We start from the raw sequence: 13415 nt of genomic DNA on the forward strand, positions 1-13415 counted from the left end.
CATGCAACACTGCCTTCTACTGTACAGTACATTTAGTATACAGTATTGTTCATATTACTACAGTATCTGGTAAACCTAAAGTTTGCATGCACTATTCATAAATAACTGATGGGATAACTGATACTTTATAAAGAAAGGTTTACTAGGCATAATGGATATAACTCAGATGTGTGAGTAAAGATGAATAATATAGTCACAATTTAATATTGAATATGTAATATTTATTTTATGTGGTTTTTCTCAGAAAGCAAAACCAAAATCTGAACATGAAGAAAACGAACTGATTATGTTGAGCTTAAGGAGTCTGTATGAGGAGAAACAGAAGAACCATTTGCATAATAATAATGGCGAGATGAAGCAGGTAAGTTGGAACGCAACTTGAACAATAGAGTGTATAATATGTCTGTTCAATAATGCTGACATACCGGTACATATCATTCTAAAATAATTTCTTTGGACCTTTTGACGACTGTACAGTCATTTTGGTGAGACTATATGCATAGTCCTTAAGGTGTTACCATTCCCTTTATTACCTTCAGTTTGAGATGTAACAGAAATTAGTTGCACATCCCTAGTGGTCCTTTCTGAAAATCTGTTTTTCAATGGTTGGAAATGGATCCATGTTATTAAGCCCAGTAAAGAATGATCTACAGTAAGCATAAACAACAACAGAGCATAACAGAGCATAGATAATATAAAATTAAACAGGTAGGAAATGAGCTTTCGTCATGGATGTGATTTAAGGGTTAATCGATAACCTTTATTTTGTCAGACTCTGGAAAATGGCAGTAATCCTTCTTAAGAGTGTACATGATACATTGGGGTTCATTGGACCCATTTCTGCCTTGCGAGGTTTGCAAAAAATAAACATTTTTACTGGCAGAATACATTGTCTAGAGTTGCTGGAGAGCTGAGGGAGATATATAGGTGGTGTATTGCTTCTAAAATTAATGCTTTATCCATAAATTCACAAGTTTTCAGCACTGATATCTACAGTACCCTGCTTGTACTTGGAAGTAGATATAATTTTAAGAAAAAATTAAAACCTTTATTACTAATCCTTTAACTATATAATGGATGGTTATTTTGGTTGCAGAAAAAAAAAGTTTGCTGATAATTGAGGAACTTTTTTTTTCTTTAATGTCTTATACAAAGATTTAATGAAGTAACACATGGTGCAAACTAATTATGGGGCTCATTTTAAGCCTTCACAGAATCTATCAGAAGATGTGCCAAATGAGTTGCAGATGAGTGCTGGACGGTTACGACTGGAACAGCTAAAAACTCGAGCCAAGAGGTCTCTCACTGAGTCTTTGGAAGGTATTTTATCCAGGGTAAGTAGATGTAATAATGTTATTTATATTCCTCTGAGAGAGTGGTTGTTCTGATACCACTTTAGCCAATGGATTTGGCAACCTTTAGATTTATATACTTTATGAAAGGTATTTCCAGTTGCAGATTTTAACAGGGGAGTATGTTAGCTTTATACAAACTGAAAATGAAGACATTAGCCATATTTGTCAACTAATAGCTTTACTTCAGAATTTACTTTGTTTAAAGTTATAGATCAACTGTGCAATATCCAACTTGCACCTTTTATTGCAGCACCCAAAATATTTGGGATGGTCATAAACAACAAGCTTACAGTAGTTACGTCCGTAGGAGGCTGATTTGACGAGTCCTTGTGAATAAAATGTTGGGTATCTGTCTGGTCATCTTCCTAGGGGGGCAGCAAACTGAGAAATCAGAAGGAAAGCTTTGAAAGTCTGGATACAGACAACTCCTCTTCCAGTGCAAACTTTAACAGTGCAAGCAAGGTAAGTCTCTTGAATGCATTTTACAAGTCAGTACCATGTGTTTTAGCATCTTTTGTCCAGTAGTAGTTCAACCATATGGTAGTGTCATTTACAATATCCATAATCCATAAGTAACTTTAAAACCTGTTAAAACGTTAAAACCTGTGAGTTTGGTGGGGGTCCTCCGTTTCAAATCCAGTGAAGGCATTAAAAGTAAATATTCTCGTCAAGTAGCATGATTTTCAATATGTAGAATTAAATCACAAGTTGAAAATGGTCTTTGGCCATCGAAAAATGAGCAAACTTATGGCTTTTTCTGTACATGGAGCTAAGAATATGATTTTGAAACCATTCTACCGATTCCTGCAAACCATGGACAATCTACATACATGTATGTGACCTTTGCATTGTCTATATCTTAAGAACCGGTTATCCAGCACTTTCAATACTAACACCTGTAATCTTGTATTCATATCCTACAAAACAGACATGCATGTCCCACCTTGTTTAAAGCAGGCTGTGTAATTTGCTGCAAGAGGGCTATTTATTAAGTGCAGAACTTAACAAAGAATGACTGCAGCTGGAAGTCTTTGCAATGTTTTCTTGGTGATATTGTACCCCCTTAGGAGCCTTCCATTACTGAAGCGCTTGCACAGCCACTTAGTACAAGCCTTGTGAAGGCACATGGGTCCACAGGGGACTTGAAAAAGCTGGACAACCCTTCCCATGAGTCTCCTGGGCATGGATTCAGACGGAGGGCCAATACTCTAAGTCACCTGCCTATTCACAGCGAGCAGCTCCTGCAGCCAGTGGAGGAAACAACAAGTATCCCCAAAGCCAGGCTCATGAGGTATTATTCAGTCAGCACGGAGACACAGAACGAATGCAGGTGAGAGCTTTAAATCTGTATGAGGAGGTCATATGCCATTTTGAAACAATACTTTGAAAGTTTATTGATAAATATGTAGATCACTGTCACAAACAGAAAAAACAGTCTTTCCATATCTTCAGGCATATAGGCCCGTTTTGCTATCTTGATTTTGATCTATTTATCTTGATCATTTGCTGTCTATCTATCTATCCATCCATCCATCCATCCATCCAGACAGGGATTCGCCTATCTATAACTCTGTAGGCACCAAACTAATTGTGCTTCCTTTGTTTCACAGAACACAGCATGTTTCACACTTTTAAACCTTTTTTTCCAATTCTAACTTCACTTTGTAAGATCTGAATCTTGCTCTGTTTTTCTCTGTACTGCTCCTGGGTTAGCTTGAATGCACATGACTCTGAAGACAAGGGCCCCACTGCTTCTCCCTCCGCACCCACACCTCCAGCTCGTCTGTTGCCCTCTGCTTCCTCTCCAAACTTTTTTAAATCCTTAAAGCAAAATTCAGGTGGAGAACAAAGTGGGCGCATGTTGAAAAGGAGGTGAGATTGCAAACAAATAGCTTAGATCTTTAAACCTTTTCCCCGTCACAAACTGCAGTTGTAATATAAAATGTTCTCCAGGAAATAGGAATTTTAAGATTCACAGCAGTTAAGAGGCAGTTATTGTGAAGCTGATGCATACTGCAGGGTTGCCTTTATTTTGAAATTTGGGACCACAGTGTTTCGTTGGCAACAATCCATCTTTTGCTGGTACACAAAAGCTACTGTTTTGTTGTCAAATTGATTACCCCCACTGTCCAGTGCAGGGAGGGAGGGTAGCACCTCAAAGTTACCTTCCTAGAATGTCGTAGTTGTACGAAAGGCACTGGGAAATATGCAACCGGTCTAAATAAAAGGGCCCAATATCATGAAAATCAAACATCCAATATTGTATGTTAGCCTCTATGTATCTGTAACAATATATAAAAAGTAATAATATATATATTTTTTTAAAAATTACTGTTTGAACATTGTATTGATGATCTGTAACAAAATGTAATTACAGGAAAAGTGTTGAAATATTGCTTGTAGTGCATTGGCCAACTATCTGTTGCGCATATGTAGGTCCAAACATCACTTTGCATTCTTATTTTCTCTTTAGTTTGTAGTAGTAGAACATTCAAAAGAGGGGCTTCTCTGCAACTACTCATCATCCAAGCACAACAGGAAATGTACAAAGATCATTATAGAACATCTGGTTGCACAATTGTTCCTTTAATATCGCTGGAAATGTTACTTCCAGTTATGACGATGCATCTGTTTACAGAAGGGTTCATAATAGTAAAGGCATAAACTGTAAGCATTATCAATAAACAGACATCGTATTGTGTACAGTTAAGAAAGAAAGTATACTATAAATCATTTGTTATTTAAAATATACATTTAGGGGGACATGTATCAAGATCAACCGACGCAGACATTTTGGCGGTGCTAAGACAGCCTTAACTTGCCAAAAGTGTCATGATACATACAAGGCAATTATAAGGCTGGCGTAAACTCGATGCTATGGCCTTAATGCTGTCGCAAATGCTTTCATCACCCCTTTAGTATACAAAAAATATATACTCGCTTTTTAGGTTATTTAAAAAAACAAATCATGTTTTATTCATACATACAGCTTGGTAGCAGTGTAGGAAACCTTTCTAGAGCACCTAGGGCACCTGTCTTGTGGATTCTTAGAACCCTCTACACCTGTAAATCTTCTACAACAGCAATGCTGTGCCTGTTGACCTTTTAATAATCACTAGAAGATGTAGAAAAGGATATGATAGGGCACTGCTGAGCTTTGTTGGAAAGGGTACCCCCAGGCTTTCAGGACTAACTTATTGACAAATCTCTGAGCATTTTGTCAGACCCGTAATCATCAACTTAGTCACAGTTTCTCGTTCATCAGCTCGCTCATGAATTATTATTTTTTTTCTTCCAATTTTAATTAAAAATAAATAAATAAATAAATAAATACAATTAAGTAAAAACCAAACACAGTTTTGGGCATCAGTACCCATTTCTGACGCTAAAATACCTTATTAAACTTACACACACTGCTGGTACTTTTCACATCTTTTATTTTTACTTTTATCTGTATATTTCAATTTTGTTACGTCCAGTTTTTGGGAAATTCGAAGATAAAATAAAAGAGAACAAACTAGCAAGGGATGAAAGTGAAATGTACAATGGAATTTGAATGTCTTCTGCTATCTGAGCTGATGCATTTATTTCCCTCCTTTTATTATTCCTGTCTTTTCTAAACTGCACTTCTCTTCAATAGCACCCTGAGCACCTCTCATCTTAGTGGCCTACGGGCAAGGCTTCACTCTTCTTCTTCTGTCCCCAATTTTCTGAAATTTCTGGCTCCAGTAGCTGAAAACAGCACCGTTGACTTTAAGAAAAGGTATGGCTAATTTGTGAAATGTTCCCCATGGTTATTAACCCCTTGCTGATTCTAGGAGTGACAGGAGGCACATTTGTGGTGGTGAGTAGATGGCTAGTGAAAAAAAACAGTGCTTTATTGTGGGTTTGAGCGCTGTTTTGTTATTTTAAAAGTCACTTATTTTATGCTGGCCTGTGTTCAAGAGGTGAAGCAGTAGGACCAGTTCCCACAGAAACCTAAGAAAGCCTATAGTGTTCCTGAACAACTCTGCTTGTCCTGTTTCCAGTCTCCCAGAGCATATAACAAGGTTGTGGAATTTGGGAAAAAAACTTCTTGCCCAAGGGACTAAATGCTAGAGAAATCAAGTTGCCCACTCCCCATTGCACAAAACACACACAAAAAATAGAATATAACTTGTAGGATTTTGCTTTTAGTTAACAGTGAACAATAAAAAAAAAATTTGCATAATGAAATTTAAGATAAAAAGTGACAATGGCAGGATTATCACACAAAGATGTTCCGTTCACCCAAAGATCCAAGTTATATGTTTTTTTTTTTTTTTTTTTATCTGGCTTTTCACACACACTGTTCATCAGTTACATCCAGCGTATTTTTTTTTTTTTAACCATGTTTGTTTATTTATTATTTTTTTTTTTTTTTATGATCTTAATAATGTGCAAATGTGAAGCTATGCGTATTACCATATCACCATCACCATTTCTAATGGTAGATCGTGATTTCAGTCCTCAGGATCTGGACCTGCTCTTGTATTTATTTCTGCTCCCAAGCATCCAAGACAGTTTCTTTAAATATGTGCCCTCTTCTTTTCAGAGGGGAATAAAATACATTGAACTGCTCTTTTGAACTAACTTGTTGCTCTATACAGTTACAAGTGTTTAAATCGCCATTGGAATAACTTTAGATTATTCATTTTAGTGACTTGAAGCATCGGTCCAGTCCTAGAGGTAACGACTGCGACAGTCCAGTGAGGAACCGGCGTCATTCGTGGCGACAGCAGATCTTCCTCCGAGTAGCAACGCCACAGAAAGGTTGTGACTCGCCCAGCAGATATGACGGTAGGAATGTTATAGAAACTGTTATGTTTCACAATTGCATAAGAAGATGATACAGTGTATGTCAAATGAAGCATGTGAGGCATGTCAATATTTAACATGCTACACACACAGTTCAAAATCAATTTCTGGTTCAAATATGTGAGGAGGGCAGGGTGATTTACATTTAATAGGTGTTAATAAAGTGTTGCCTACAGAACATGCATTTTTACATTTAGCCACTAAATGGCACTGTTGTTCATCACAGCTCTCTTCTAGTGTTTAGAAGCAGCATGATCTGTTCAGCCCTTTGATGTGTACATCTATAGGATATAATCTTTACATCTTGGGCTTGGGCTTTTGTTAGAAATGGCTGTCTTTTGACAGATGTTTGCTAATGTGTTTGCCATAATCATTCATTATCTTTCTTTATGCATGTAGCATCAGGTCTATGGAATGCAGCTTAATTATGTTGTTCAGACAGTGACTCCTGTGGTGCTGTGGCGTGATTTACAGTGTGGTGTATCATGGTTCAGGCAACCCCTTCTCGATCTGTAAAATGCTCTATGTTTTGGACAAAAATAATTATTAGAATTACACCACTGGTGACACAAAATATTGAGTTTTCTATACACTGTAACTTACTGATATTAACTTATTATATTACTGGTAAACCTACTTCAAGGAACAGTGTGACCAAATCTGTGCAGGTAATGTGCACACTGTTAAAACAAAGCAGGATAAAATGTGATTGCATTCACCTCAGGTTTACATTCACCCCAACAAACCCTCTATTCTGAAGAGAGTGGTGTTTTGTTGAAAGAATGATTTGTGAACAATTTCTTTGGATGTGGAAAGAATATAGAAATACCTTTTGTGCTATCTGGCATGTTAGGACAAGGTATCTTGTAGAAAGGCAACATGATTTGTTTTTAGCAACACACAATGCGAAGAAATCACGTAATTTTTTCCTAACATATGCAGATCTAAGTAAAATGGTCCCAGATCCCTTTTAAAAAGTGATGATTGGAGGATATGTGCATCTATTGTCCTTCACCCACACAATCTTAATTATTAACAAATCCATAAAATATAAATAAAGAATAAAAACAAATTAACTCTATAGAGCACATAAAGAACATGATTTGTAAAAATAAAGGCAATTGTTTTCATATTAAGTAAGCCATAGTGCAAAAACTTCAAAGACATGATAACACACCAGTGCAGGGTGACATTTATTTTATATCTTTGGGTGATGTGTTGGTACATGACTTCAGCTTGATTTTTAAGCTTTAATTACAAAGTTTGGAGTATGCACTTCCCTTAACTAATAAACCAGAAATGAATACAACATCTATATTGGTAATTCCTTCTGGATTTGGGAGTTATTTAAAGATGGTTTGTTTTTGTTTTTTTGTTTTTTTTGTTTTTTTTTAATAAGTCTGTGCTTTATTTATTTGCTTAAATAAATAAATAGAGGTTAGATTAAGAACCAGTGAATTATCAGAAAAGTAGACCTTTCGGCACTGGTTATATAAAAGGGTTGTTCATGAAACTGTTCTAGACTGTTAAGGATAACAACAACACGTTTTGTGAGTACCACATGAATATAGAAAAAGTTCTGTGAATAGGGTCCCCAAATTGCATTCAGACTGAAAGAATTGTATGAAAATATGTGCCTTATCTGAAATGATACATTATCTGGAAACAAACATGCTCATAAGGGCGGCGGGCAGACCAAGCAGAGGCGCCCAGTGAGCTCTGCAGTAAAGACGTTCATTGAAAGATAACAATCAGACTTGGGTTGGGTTGTAGGGCGGGTATGGGATACAGTTTCCTCAAATAGAGGCTTGCTTTTTGCCTTGGGAGAACAGTAGTGCTTTGACAGCATTTTTTTCTTTTCTTTTTTTTTGTATACGGGGTGAAGGCCCTTCCTCCAAATAACTGAATAGCTCTCTCAGGTCTAGAGTTACAACACAAAAACTGTAGGAGAGATTTGTGTTCAGTTATCTTATGGCTCTTTTGACAGTAGTTAGGAGGGTTTTGTTTATTTGTACATGTTTTGCCTTGCAAACAGGAGACTTTTGCAGGTAAATCAAATTGTTGTTGACATTATAATGTAGTTTATTATAAGTGCAGCATTCTGATAAATTAGTTACCTGGTTGACCTGCATATAACTGCTAAGTTTTTTCAAAAACTCATATAAAAAAAATTATGTGGTAAAAATGTGGTTAGGGAAAGTATTTGTTTTTATTTTCAAATGTTATATAATGTTTAATGAGTAGAGCTACGAGTGTTGGTTGGTGTAACTAATAATAAAGGTTTATACATTTTCACGTTCAACCATTGACAAGATTTTAAATATTAACAAGTAAATAAAGTCAACAATGCTGTTTTATATTGAAAAATTAATTAAATTCTTGTGAAATCCACTCCCTAGTTTTTTAAATGAGGTGTTGCAAAAAAAAATGTTCATATTGTCAGTAACTAATGTATTTTCAGGAACAATGGCATTTATTTATTTTGTTAATTAAATCTGTTGTAGATACTTTCTGAGATAAATTCCCATGCTTGGCATTAACACAGACTTCTTCAAATTGTTTCACACTGGATTATTCTAGTTGTAACACAGTTAACTGTTGCCAGTTGTGTACCTCCTAAGACGTTTCAAGCAAGCAAGTGATAATTGTGCTTGGATGGAGTTATGTGAAGACATAATCATATTTTGCATAGTTTGGCATCAAATCAAAATCATAGTACATGAAGCTGTTATGTAACTTCAGAGTGTAGCAACTGCCAGCAAGTGACTCAGGGTTTCTTTCATACCCCTCAGCTTTTAGTAACACTAACATAGCATAAAAAAAAGAAAATGTGACCCTAAAATAGCAAAATGAAACAAGAAAAAAAAAAAAAAAAAGTTGTTTGGTATCTGGTATATTTCTGGAAAATACAGCTGACTAATGTTGAATTGTATTTTAAGTTTAATACTTTGGGTGTAAAGTGTTTGATTGTTGTTAGAGATGCCACCGTATAGTGTAATGCTGGATTCAGAGGGTATAAACACAGTTGTAGGCCAATCGGGTGCTGTTTGTGTTGGAGGGATTTTGTTAACAGCATAGCTGGTTCTAAGAACATAGTTCTTGAGCAAAGGTTAGGAGAATATAATCTTAGCATGGCATCACGGATGAGGGCTCCTGAACCTGGATTCTTTACGACTGCTGTAAAATATTGGATAAACTAGCATAATAGTTTGTGGATTGTGGATGTTTTGCAAAACTGGGAGGGTTAGAATGAGCCTTTTTGTCCTGACCAATTTTTCAACTTCTGCCTTTTGAAAGAGCCTCACCTTTCCTGTTTGAATAGGGAGTGGATAGCCACAAGGGACTTTCCTTTATGACAAGAACCGCTTAGATAATGCTCCGCTAAATAATACCCTTAAATTCAAAGAGCTTAGTTAAAAAACAGCGAGGTTGCATTCTCTTTGGCCTTGTTTCTGGATTTAAACAAATGATAAAATAATTGAAGCAGATTATGTACATTTTTATATGATTCCAAAATAATTATCAGCTATTGTTATCGAATTTAATTATAGCAATTTAACTTTACCCTACAAGCAAGTCTTTAATTCATACTAACAGAATTCAAATGCTATCATGGAGTTATGATCAGTGCGTTTGTCCACTTTGTTGGTATCCAATAACCCCCTTTGCTGTGTTGCTGCCGATTATACCCAACAGCAATATTAAGAATACAAAAAACATGTTTTTTAACATAAAAATAAGTATTTCAATTATTTATTTTTACAACCTGTTAAGCCCTAGTATTCAAGATTAGAGGAGGTACAGTAGTCTGACAGGTTTGGACATAAAAAATAACCTCCAGTACACCAAACATTAATTTTATAAAGATTAGAATTAATAACACCACCAAGAAAACTACAAAAAAAGAAAACTTGCAGGTTTATTCTGAACCAAGTCATACCTTTTTGTTGTTACAAACTACTGTAATTACAACACTAACAGTTGGCTTCACAGACCTTGGTTAACGCTAATCTCAGACAAGGTAGTTTTGTGCTAGTTATGGTCTGTGATGAAAATGTTATATAGTTCACTTGAATTTTGTAATTCAGGAATACTTCATTTTGAAATAATCTAGAGTTTTAAAAAATGTAGTCAAGTATTGAAAACAGCCAGATTTAACATGGAGTTGATAATTACTAGATCGGGACATAAACTCTGATTTACATCCCCTTTAATTCGAACTTGAGCACGCTCGGGAGGAGCACGGCCCTACCCAAGAGCTGTGTTCAAAACCACAGTTTTCAAACTTTTTTGGGACAACAAATCTTTGTGACCTAGCAATATAATTGTTAGATTTAGGCTAACCATGTAGCAACATGTGCCTATAAAACAACCGAAAAGGGAAATCAAGCAAGTGGATTTTAAATATATTCAATTAAATAGGTACTTTCTTTTTGAGCAAGTTATATACTAACAAATAGTCAGGAAATTCCTACAAAGGGATTTCCCAAATAAATATTAGACTGGTTTCCTTTTATTTTGTTATTTTTGTTTTCTTTGTTTAACCCCGTACAAGTTCTGCTTAATCATTGTGTCACATTTTGTTTTTTTGTTTTTTCTAAAAAGTACTTAGTCACAGCAGCAACTTTCATAAATGAAATTTCTTCTCAGTTGTTTACTGAGACACATGAAGTCCAGCAGGATCATCAGAACTCCCTGATGATTCAAGCCCCCAGAATTCCCCACTGTGAGGAAATCATTTGTTAAAGCTATAGACAACGAAGTGTAACCCCCTTTTCAGCTTACAGATGTAAGACAGCAGTAAAACTGTTTTGAGTCCAGGCTATTCCACTGCCGAGCATGGACAGAAGCTCCCAAGGGCCAGCGCAGTTGACCGACTGAGTGCCACTCGGGCGGAGAGGGCTAAGGCCAGCCAGGATGTCCTCGGCTCACTGTGCACCAGCGACCCCTGTGGTCTGGCCAGGCGCCTGCAGGCTTGCCTGTAAGCTGCCCAGAGCTGCGTGGTCCTCCAACGCTGTAGCTCTGAGGTGGCTGCATGGAGGTCCTGCAGTGTGAAAAGAAGCAGTCGGCTGACGGCACACGCTTTGGAGGACAGCGTGTGTTTGTCTTTGAAACTCCCGTCAGCGTGGGGGTGGTAGTGATGAGCTGAGCCTAAAAATAATTTTATATTCTAAATTGGGAGAAAATATTAAAAATAATTGGCGACTACTTAAAAAAAAAAAAAAAGGTGTCTTTTAGTTTAAAAAAAAAAAAAAAAAAAAAAAAGAAAAAAAAAGTGTCCTTTAGTTTAAAAAAAAAAAAAAAAAAAAAAAAAGAAAAAGAAAAACCCTTTAAAAAATGATACAGGGCCATTTACATATAATTTTACACTGGTAAGTACCAAGGAATTTGTGCATTAATCTCTGCATTCTGAGAAGGATTTGTATGGAAGGGTAAAACTCAGGGTTACTAAAGTTCATTGCGGCCTTGAGTCAGTAAAGGACAGGTTGTATCTCAGTAAAAGTGTGATATTTAATTTGCTTGCTTGTTTATTTTGTTGGATTGGATTGCCAGCAAACACGATCACATAAATAACTTGCATTTTACAATGTGTTTTCTGCAGACAGTACATAGCACGCTGTTCATCTTTCTCTCACAGAATGGACAGATGTAGCTGAACTGCCCTCAAGAGCACCTCTGTCTCCTGTGTGTGGAGATGGATTCTTGGTTCCAGTGGTAGAAGAGAGAAAAAAGACCCAGCATGAGCTTCGGGAGCTGTGGAGGAAAGCCATCCTGCAGCAGATAGTTCTCCTGAGAATGGAGAAAGAAAACCAGAAGCTACAAGGTGAGTTTTTACTTTTTATTGAACAAAGAGCCTACTGAAACTGAGGCCTCTCTTATTAGGAAGGTGGCAGCAAAAAAAAGGACTTAATAAACCCATTAAAACACTTTAAATGACATATCAGTATAAAAACCATGAACAAAACATGAAATCCAAGTTCAGAAACTGGGTGCTTCAAGGCTACTAATTGGATGCATTGAAAACGAAGACTGGATGGTCATTTGCCATAAATGTGCTATCACTAAACTATAATTTGTTTTATATATTTCTAACATTCCTTGGTCTATCATATTACATTTGTTAAGTTTAGCTTTGAACATCCTACCCTGTAATTTATTAAAAGATGAATCTGCTCAGTGTGTGCTCGTCTTCGCCGCTCCTGAGTCAGCACGGGGGGTGGTAGCAGTGAGCTGAGCCTAAAAATAATTGGGGAGAAAATGAAAAAAACAATTGGTGACTACTAAAAAAAAAAAAAAAGAAAAAAAAAGATGATCTACATTATCCTTCTATAGTTTAATGCAATGTTTTTGTATTTTAGTATTGCATAGCTCTTTGATACTGTTCTGCAGCCATTTCCTTTGTTGTAGTTTGCTACGAGTGCTTTTCTCAAACGTGAATCCAACTCCTTTGTCTTGCCCAGCATCTTCTGTGTTGCCAAAATGTTTTCTTCAACAGACATTGAAAATAATTACCTCTTTTTTGGCTGTTGGTTTTATAATGCAGCTTAATTAATGTGTAATGGTTTTCAATCAACGCATATATTTAATTAGTTTTAATACATTTTTACAGACCTTCTAATGCAAAGGTGCCAGTACTTTTGTCATGAACAAATATTTGATATTGTATATAAAGATTTTATTTTAGTCTGTCATATTAATTAGTGGCTAATGTATACTAAGTGCTTGTATGTTTTCTTGAATGATCTTATATTAAGTGTCGGCTGCCAATCACTTTTCTTGCTACCTACTCCCACCAACCCCCCCCCCCCCCACAACAGCTGGAGATTCTCCCAAACCAGCATTTTACTAGGATGCAGGATGCTGTGGACCTGATTTTATTTTATTTAAAAAAAAAAAAAAAAAAAAAAAAAAACATCTGTTGGCTTTGAACAATTAGAGATCAATAAAAAAATCCATGATGTTTTAATGTAAAACTAAAATCACACATGCAGTATTACATAAAACTATCTGATTTCTTTTTTCAGTTTTGAAGTTTTTTATTTTTAAACTGCAAATACTGTAGTACTCTCCCTCCGTGTCTCTGCCTGTTTGCACAGATGGATGTGGGCTGGCTCTGTGCTTGTTGACAGTTGCTCGCTTTATATAATCCCAGAAAATAACTTGCTGACGTACAAAGGGCAGGCTGTGCACTTGACTGTAGGTTAGAAGATGACAGATGTGCAG

At 36.2% G+C, this 13415-nt stretch overlaps 1 protein-coding gene across 6 annotated transcripts in view; it reads left to right on the forward strand.

The window, feature by feature from the left end:
- The window catches only part of LOC121323871 (TBC1 domain family member 1-like), a 90276-nt gene that overhangs the window by 46057 nt on the left and 30804 nt on the right, over positions 1–13415 (forward strand). For 3 of the 6 annotated variants that reach the window (XM_041265174.1, XM_041265209.1, XM_041265216.1), the window contains 8 exons: positions 245–361; positions 1206–1334; positions 1725–1817; positions 2423–2685; positions 3069–3227; positions 4996–5118; positions 6034–6173; positions 11830–12015. In XM_041265174.1, coding sequence (XP_041121108.1) covers positions 245–361; positions 1206–1334; positions 1725–1817; positions 2423–2685; positions 3069–3227; positions 4996–5118; positions 6034–6173; positions 11830–12015 — 1210 coding nt within the window. The remainder of the gene's footprint in view (positions 1–244; positions 362–1205; positions 1335–1724; positions 1818–2422; positions 2686–3068; positions 3228–4995; positions 5119–6033; positions 6174–11829; positions 12016–13415) is intronic. The other 3 variants (XM_041265183.1, XM_041265192.1, XM_041265201.1) reach the window with 3 other exon arrangements.

This window comes from Polyodon spathula, chromosome 1, assembly GCF_017654505.1.
Source record: "Polyodon spathula isolate WHYD16114869_AA chromosome 1, ASM1765450v1, whole genome shotgun sequence".
NCBI lineage: Eukaryota > Metazoa > Chordata > Actinopteri > Acipenseriformes > Polyodontidae > Polyodon > Polyodon spathula.